We start from the raw sequence: 7977 nt of genomic DNA, 5'->3' as shown, positions 1-7977 counted from the left end.
TTCCCCTGAAAACGCAACAGGGGAGGATCTGCCACCTCTCCCGTTGCAGAATAAACGAACAAAAGAGGGAGGTTTTGCTTCTAAACCTGAAAACGAGAGTAGGTTTGTTCAGGGAGGGAGGTGGAACCAGGAAATCCAGGCTCTAATCTGGATTCCTGCCCCAGACCTGCCCAGGGACCAGGAAGGTCCATTTACTGTTCCAGTTCACCCAGATGTTTTGTCAGGAAAGCTCTGACAGCACTTGCACCTGAAGTAAATTCCCAGGAAAGCCTCCATCCCTCAGCTGAATTTACAGTCGGACTCCGTGGTCACAGGGGTATTTTCCTTGGAGATTCCATGGAGCCTTGCTCAGGAGAAGCCTCAGGAAAGAAGTGGGAAGAGGCAACTGCAGAGCTGCTTTGGCCACACTCACAGCAGGGCTGTGGTGGCTTCCACTCCACTGAACCAGAGCTGTGTCCCCCCAGTGCCAGCTCCCCTCACTGCACAGGACATGACATCACCCTCCTGCCCTCAGATCGATTCCCAGGACCAGGAATTTAACTCCCCCCCCCAGTCCTTAACTTCCCATCACTCCGTGTGCCTTTTTTCCCCTTGTAAAATTAAAGACTGACGGATTAATTTGGGAGAGGGACTTTGAACCCAGCCTGGCCAGTCCCTCCCTCCATTCCTGTGTTTTAGCTGGTTCTTAACAACGCCTGAATTACCAAACTCGACAAAACCCATCAGCTTCACATTCACTCGGGTCCAAACCGATTTACTCCCCAGCCCGAGACAGAGTCACTCGAAGCCCATCTGCGGGATTCCAGCGGAATCCTGAGCGATGAATCCCGAGTTCAGGGAAGGGCTGGCGGGACATCGCCCTCCCCACGGGGGACAGGGTGGGCAGCTCTCGCAGCATGACAAAGGCTCCAAAAAATCCAGAGTTGTGAAACGACTCCGCGCGGACCCCAAACCTGGCTCCGGCACCGCCTGGCTCCGCCGAGCCCTAAATCGCTGCCCCAAAATGTGTTCGTTTTACCCCGACGCTTCGAGAAAAACCCACCCGCAGCAGAACAAAGGCAGGAGGAGGGGAAACGATGAGAAAAACTGGAAAATCCACCCGCATCGGGGCCTCGGGACCCGCGTTTCAAGTCCCCGGCATATGCAACTCATTTTGGAGTTGAGCAATTCCCCCCCCCCGGGGACACTCGGAGTCCACACGCGGGATCGGATTTCATGAGCAGTCGGAGGAAAAATGCGAGCCCTGAGCATTTGCAAGTCAAAACTAGCGAGGGCAGGAGCTGCTCTGGCCATCTCGGCTTCGTTTTCCCCCCCGGTGAGGGATTGAGGGATTTTTTAATTTTTTTTTTCCCGATAAGAAACATTTGTTAAGATCCAGGGATGTGGGAAGAGCGAGGAAAAGATGGGAGTATTTCACAATGCATATTTATATGTATATATGTGTGTATGTGTGTATATATATATGTGTGTGTGTGTGTGACTCCTGATCCAGATATCAAAACCTCTCACTCCTCAGCGCTTCAGCTTGACTGCTGAGCTCACCTCAGTTACTTCTTCTTTCACGTACAGATAAAAATACGTAAATATATAAAACGAATAAAAATACATAAATGTACAAATATATAAACATATAAAGATATACATATATAAATATATACATATATAAATATATACATATATAAATATATATATAAATATACATATATAAAGATATACATATATAAAGATATACATATATAAAGATATACATATATAAATGTATAAATATATATATGTATTTTTGCACAATTCCTGCTTATGTAACTCACCACAATCCTCACGCGAGGCAGAAACAATCCCAACCTAATAAATTCCCTTTTCTCCCTTCAACCGGACCCTTCCAGGAGCAGAACCATTTCACCCCAACGAGCCACGCCACGAGCTGCCCCAGCTCCCGGCGTCCCGCACGCACTCGAGAGGCTCGAGCAAGTCGTTCCCACCGCGGTGTGAGTTATTAAACCCCACGATGTTCTGCTTTTCCACCTCCCCGAAACAATGCCCACGAGATTTGCGGAGCCCGGAGCCGGAGCCACTCCCTCCCGGGGTTTTCCCGGTGCTCCCCGGAGGCAGCGGCTCCAGCTGCTCCCGGGATTTTGGGAAAGGAGCGACCCTTACCTTGGGCTGGGGGGGCTCGCCCTTCTCGAACATCATCTTGAGCTTGCTCAGGGGCACGTTGTACTTCTCGATCCTGCCCGGGGGCTCCGCGCCCTCGCCGGCCTCGGGCTTTTCCCCCTCCCTGGGCTCTCTCACGCAGTTTTCCATGTTGGCACCCTCCGGGGAGCGGGTTCTGGCCTTCGAGCCGTCGGCGGGGGCAGCTCCAGCCCCCGGGGATGGGGAAGGAGCGCGGCCGGTCCCGACCTTGTGCCGAAGCTCAGCGCGGCCGCCCCGCAGCGATTCCCTCCCGGACTCGGCTCCCAGCGCCGGCTTCTCCCACTTCTTCTTCAGCACGCTCAGATTGCCCCTGGTGAAGTGAGGGGGCAGGTTTTCCGCGTTCTGCAAGGGACAAGGAGTTAGTTCCGAGCTCTCCCGAGCGCTTCCTTTCCCGTATGCGGGGGGAAGGCGAGGGCTCCGCTCCCGCTCCCGGCCAGCTGTGAACAGTTCCAGCTGTGCCACATGGAGAAACATCCAGGACAGGGAAGGAAGGAGGGGGGGGAGAGGAGAAAAAAGTCAGGAAGTGAGCAAACAGGATGGCCTTATAAGGCAAAATGGGAGTCAAACCCGAGGGGTTAAATTCCACACAAAAGGCTCGAATCCACATATGAAGGAAATGAGACCCAAATCCACACGAGGAGGGAGCGGCCACGGGGGAGGGCCCGACCCTGCAGCGTCCTCAACAGTTATCAGGCCTTCCCAAAGCTACAGATCAGTCCTCAGAAACCTCTCAGCCCTTGGGGTTTTGTATTTCTGCTCCCGGGTAACAGCAGCACTTCAGCCCCGAGGGATCTGACCAGGGTTTCACAAAGCTCCAGCCAAGCACCCACAACAAACATCCCCCCGCTCCTCCTCATCAATCACAGAATTGTTAGGGTTGGAAGGGACCACTGCCAAGGCAGGATCACCTAGAGCAAGTAGGCTGTGGAATGACCCCAGACAGGGAGACTCCAGGACCTCCCTGGGCAGCCTGTTCCAGTGCTCTAATAACCAGCAATTCGCTGGGATTTTTCTTCTGTTCCACTCGGGCCACTGAAAGCTCTGCCAGGGACAGGCCCAGGGGGTCACAAACACACCTCAGCCCTCCAGGGAGCACCTGGAGCATCCAAGTGCTTCCATAGCTCCCATCCAAGTGCTTCCATAGCTCCCTTCCCAGAGCAGTTGTGCTCCAGGCAGCTCCCCCTCCCCAGAGCAGCAGCCCCAGCCCCTGTTTGGTTCCTCCCAGTCCAGTACCTGCCACCATTGCATGATTCCTGCCTCTCCCCCACGGAGACCACTCCAAACTCATTGCAAGTGGAGCAGGGCCTGCCAGGCTTACAGGAATTAACTGGGATTAGCAGCTATATTGGGATTTAAGTCTCTCACCCTATTACTCTTCTGGTCCCATTTTGAACACTGCTTTGCAAATTGACTTGAATCCACCTACACTTCCACCACAAAAAAAAAATAAATAATAATAAAAAAATCAGCCTGTTTGCTGACTGCATCGAAAGGAAAGCACTGAAATGATAAGGGAAGTGTTGTAATGGGACAGAAATCCTGGAGGTTGCACAGCAGGTTTCCATGGGAACACCTCTGGAGTCCCTGCACACTTCCTAACCAATCCCTCCTGCTTGGGATTTGCCTGTTCCCCGATGACAGGGGGACTGACAGACACAAGCACGAGCAATGACGGGAGTTTAAGACCCAAAAGTAATTTTCAGGGTGCTTATTTTATCCCACCTGTATCCCAAACAGCAAAAGAGTGACGCCCCAAGAACTAAGGAACTCAAGGCAGCGACTTTCCTCTAGATCCTGAAAATACTGGCAGTCCTTTTAAATACTAATTACCCCGAGGGCCTGCTTAGGACAAAGCCCTGCAACCTTCATGCCTGGTGTTCCAGCCAAGGTTCCCTGACCCCGGAACACCAAGTGCAACAGAGGGAGTGTGAGGCTGTAACAGAGCCAAAAAGGTTGGTGCTGCCTCCTCCAGGGGCATTTCCAGCCCTGGAAGTCACTTCAGGGAAGATCCTGCAGCTCTCAAAGACACACAGGGATTTTAGAGAGGCTGGAGGCCTCTTTTAAGCACTTTTCAGTTTAGTTAAGAAGGGAAGAGGCACCACACAAGTGCCTCCAGCTAAGAACGGGAGGTGGGTGTTCAGTTTGTGGTTAACTCAGTTTGCCTTTTGCTGAGGGGTGAACTGGTGATTCAACAGAGCTTCGGGCCAGAAGCTTCATCTCCTTTCCTTCCCTTCCCTCCACGCTGGGGGAAGGTGTGGAGAACAAGGCAAGAGCAAACACTGTGTCTAAGCCAAGCAACCTGGATATTCCAAAAATCAGCTGTCACAGCAACATTGATGCAGGTGATCCATCCTGATCCTAGGCTCTGCTCATTCCCAAGGAAACAAATACTTATGCAAACACTTACACTTCTTTTCTTCTCAGCAGTGGCTTCTTCAGCAGCTTTCTGATACCTTTGAGAGGGAGAAAAACCAAACAAAAATGACTTTTTTTTTAGACTGAACACTCCTGAAAAGACAGCTGGGATTTTTTTTTTTTTTTCCCCCAGCAAGGATCTCACTCCCCAGATCTATCAACTAAAACCAGGGGCTGGACAAACAGCAGCAAATGACACAAAGCCAAGTGACAGACACATTTTCAGCCACCCAGTTTACAGTAATAACACCCATTAATGTTTCTCACTCCCTAAGCACTCTGCTTCCCAAACAGAGACAGTTTACCTTGGAATAGCCGTCCTTGTTTCCGCCACCCAGCTGTCTGCTGTGCCCCCCTCGCAGGAATAACTCAGCTCTTTATCCAGCAGCTGCTGAACCAGAACAAATCCCAGCTTGGCACACCCCAAAAACCTCCCTGAGTGCCAGTGGATCCGACTCTGTGGGCTGGAAACTGCCCCCATTCAGCAGTTGCCTCCTGAGCAGCTGAGCCAGGGTGGCAGCAGGAAGGGTAATCACAGCCCTCCCAAGATAAGCCACCCTGGATCATGAATCAAAGTCCTTTAAGGAGCTCGAGCAGGGAACTCCCTGCAATCTGCCCCCGGGGGGGAGTCCCTGCACGCTCCTCACTGTTCCTGCACCACACTTGGTGTCTGGAACGTGAAAATTAGGGACAAATTTCGCCATTTTAGGGAGAGCTCTGCTTTTCGGGGAGAGGGAACATCCCCCAGTGTCTGCCTGGGCAAAGGGTGTTTCTGTTTTCCTTATCTGTGGAATTCTGCTTTGACTCAGCTGTGAGTGTGCTGCAGGCTGCTGCCTCCCCTTTAATCCCTGCAAACACACTCACCCACCTCTCTGCCCCCACAAAGGGTCCCAAATTTGCACAGGACACGCTGAGAAAGTGCTGCTGTGGAAAGAGGGATCAATACTGGGAGAAGCAACCAAGAGGGACACAGGGATTAAGTCAAGTACCACCTGGAAAACACGGGAGGATTGAGGAGCCCCAGCCCAGGGCACTGCTTGGGTCCCTCCCGTTGCTATTTGTCTGCCTGTGACCCGACAAAACCGATTATGTGGCACGGAAAAAGAAATGTTTTCGCAGACAAATATTTGGGTACCAGCGTTTAGAAAAGTTCCCCTCCTCCCTGCAGGTGTCAGGGAGCAGGACCGTGTTTTTTCCAAGGGACTGACACTGCCTGTGCAGGGGGGACAGGGCTTGATTAAGGACTAGCAGTTTGGATTACTCCCAGTAAGCCCTTTTCGAGGGATTATCAACATTTAGCAAGATGACCAGGTCCTGTAATCAAGCTCCAGCGAGTGAATAAATTACCTTAAGGAGGCAGTGACAGCAAAGAGCTTCTCCCTGGCCCAGAGACCCACAGAGGAACTTGGAGATGTGCAGTTCTCCCTCTCTTACACAGTTTCCCCCACACTCAAGATCCAAACACCCCTAAACTTTGCTCCATTATTAATGCAACATCCCAGGAGACTCAGTTGCCCCAAATCCCACTGAAAGTCCCAGCTGCATCCTATTATAATTCCTTAAGGAAATAGAAGCTTTTCCAGGAAACATATGCAGGTTCCACCCCTCAGTGTGTACAATATTTATGGTTTAACACTTCATCCATCTCTCAGAGGAAAGGGAAGGGTAATGTTCCTCTTCTACCCCAGTCAGGGGATATTGGGAAAAGGTTCTTCCCCCATAGGGTGGCTGGGCAGTGGGCACGGCTTCCCACATCCCAGTGCTCTGCCCCTCAGCTCCAAATTGCAGTTGGTAGCGTGACAGAAAACGACCTCCTTTAGCTCCTTCAGCAGAAGGAAGGTGTTCCAGCTCTGACTGCTGAAACAGGGCAATGTCAGCAAGGAGAACAACCTTTGCCCAGCACATCCTAAACCAGAAACCTCAGTGCCTCCAGCTCTGGGGCGTTTTGAAGCAGCAAAGCAACTGTGAGTGCAGCAGTGCCTGCCCAAGGGAGCAGCTGTCACCTCCCAGCCCCACAGCCCCACTCACTTGGAGAACCTCTCAGCCAGGGCCGAGGACTTGTTCCTGTTGACCAGGGAAAGCTCCTTGGCAGTGATTTTCAAAGACTGGGAGGCCCATTGTCTTCTGCTGAACGGGGAAGGCTCCATCTTGTCTCCCCAGATCCCTGTGAGGAGGAAGGAACGTTGTCAGCAGCGGGAATGGAGAGCGGGGAGGAGGTTTCAGAGTGATTTGTTGCTGTCCCCGTGAGGGTGCTCCCAGTGCCACCAGCCCTGACCCCGTGGGATCCCACCCATCAACTGACTCAAAAAAAAGGCAGCAGATGCCAATTATAATTTCCTCAGCAGATGCCACCGAGATGGTGCCCTGATAAAGCCTCCAGGAGGGGGTGAGAGGGGCCGGAGGATTCCGGAGTGAGGATTCCGGAGTGACTCTCTCGTGTTTCCCACACACACACACACCCCCAGAGGAGCTCCAGGAAGCCCCAGAGCGCCCTCAAACCCAAACCTGCTGGCATTTATGTAAGAGGGCTCGAGTTATGAAACTAAGAGGATGTAATTCCTGTGCAAACATTTGTCATTCGCTCTTGTTTCGCTCTCGGTTTCCTCCGCGAGCTCAGACCCTCCTGTCACAACAGTGACCACAGTGGCACTTAAATAACACCAGTCACCTCAAGAACAGCTCTCACTCCCTCCCCATCCTGCTGGAAACGGGATTTGGTCCAGCTTTTCACCACCTCAGATTTATTTTTTCACATGCTTGGTTCTCTTTTTGGGGAGGAGGAGGAAAGGAGGGGAGATTGTAATTTAAAGAGTTCTCTGATAAGACAAAAATAAAAGCCTGTAGGGAAACGCCTTTCCTTTTTTTTTTTTCCCCCTCTTTTCTTTTCTCCCTGGTCCCCCTGTCACACAATGCCAACTGCTGGGGCTGAGCTCTTCCTTGCATTTTCCATTAATTCCTTTAAGGGATTTGCACAGTCACAGAACTCTGGATCCAGTGTGAGGCCAGGTCTGAGGCCAGGTCTGCTGGAGGACTGGTCACAGGGAAATGGAAACACCTTCAGGCAACAGTGGATCAAAGGGAGGGATGAGGACATTCCCCAAATCCTCACAGGTGTGGAATGCACCTGCTCAGAAATGAGGGAGACTTGGGATTCTGCAAGGCCTGGGGCCAGGAGAATTCAACTGCAGAGCCTGCGGTTCCCAGGGCTGGAATGGGAGCCCTGGGGCTGGCACTGGGAGTGGAGGAGCCTCTCCAGGGCTGGAATGGGAACACTGGGAGTGGAGGAGCCTCTCCAGGGCTGGAATGGGAACACTGGAGCTGGCACTGGGAGTGGAGGAGCCTCTCCAGGGCTGGAATGGGAGCCCTGGGAGT

At 52.2% G+C, this 7977-nt stretch overlaps 1 protein-coding gene across 1 annotated transcript in view; it reads right to left on the bottom strand.

The window, feature by feature from the left end:
* Positions 1 to 6767, bottom strand: part of LIMA1 (LIM domain and actin binding 1) — a 23495-nt gene extending 16728 nt beyond the window's left edge. Inside the window, exons 1-3 of the mRNA XM_017838859.1 lie at positions 6634 to 6767; positions 4598 to 4643; positions 2155 to 2532 (exon numbers count right to left, since the gene is read on the bottom strand). Coding sequence (XP_017694348.1) covers positions 2155 to 2532; positions 4598 to 4643; positions 6634 to 6752 — 543 coding nt within the window. The 5' untranslated portion in view covers positions 6753 to 6767. The remainder of the gene's footprint in view (positions 1 to 2154; positions 2533 to 4597; positions 4644 to 6633) is intronic.
* Between the last annotated feature and the right edge of the window lie 1210 nt (positions 6768 to 7977).

The sequence above is a fragment of the Lepidothrix coronata genome, unplaced genomic scaffold, assembly GCF_001604755.1.
Source record: "Lepidothrix coronata isolate B3197 unplaced genomic scaffold, Lepidothrix_coronata-1.0 Scaffold365, whole genome shotgun sequence".
Taxonomy (NCBI): domain Eukaryota; kingdom Metazoa; phylum Chordata; class Aves; order Passeriformes; family Pipridae; genus Lepidothrix; species Lepidothrix coronata.
The sequence above is the reverse complement of the archived record's forward strand: the minus strand, read 5'-3'. Positions and strand labels throughout refer to the sequence as shown.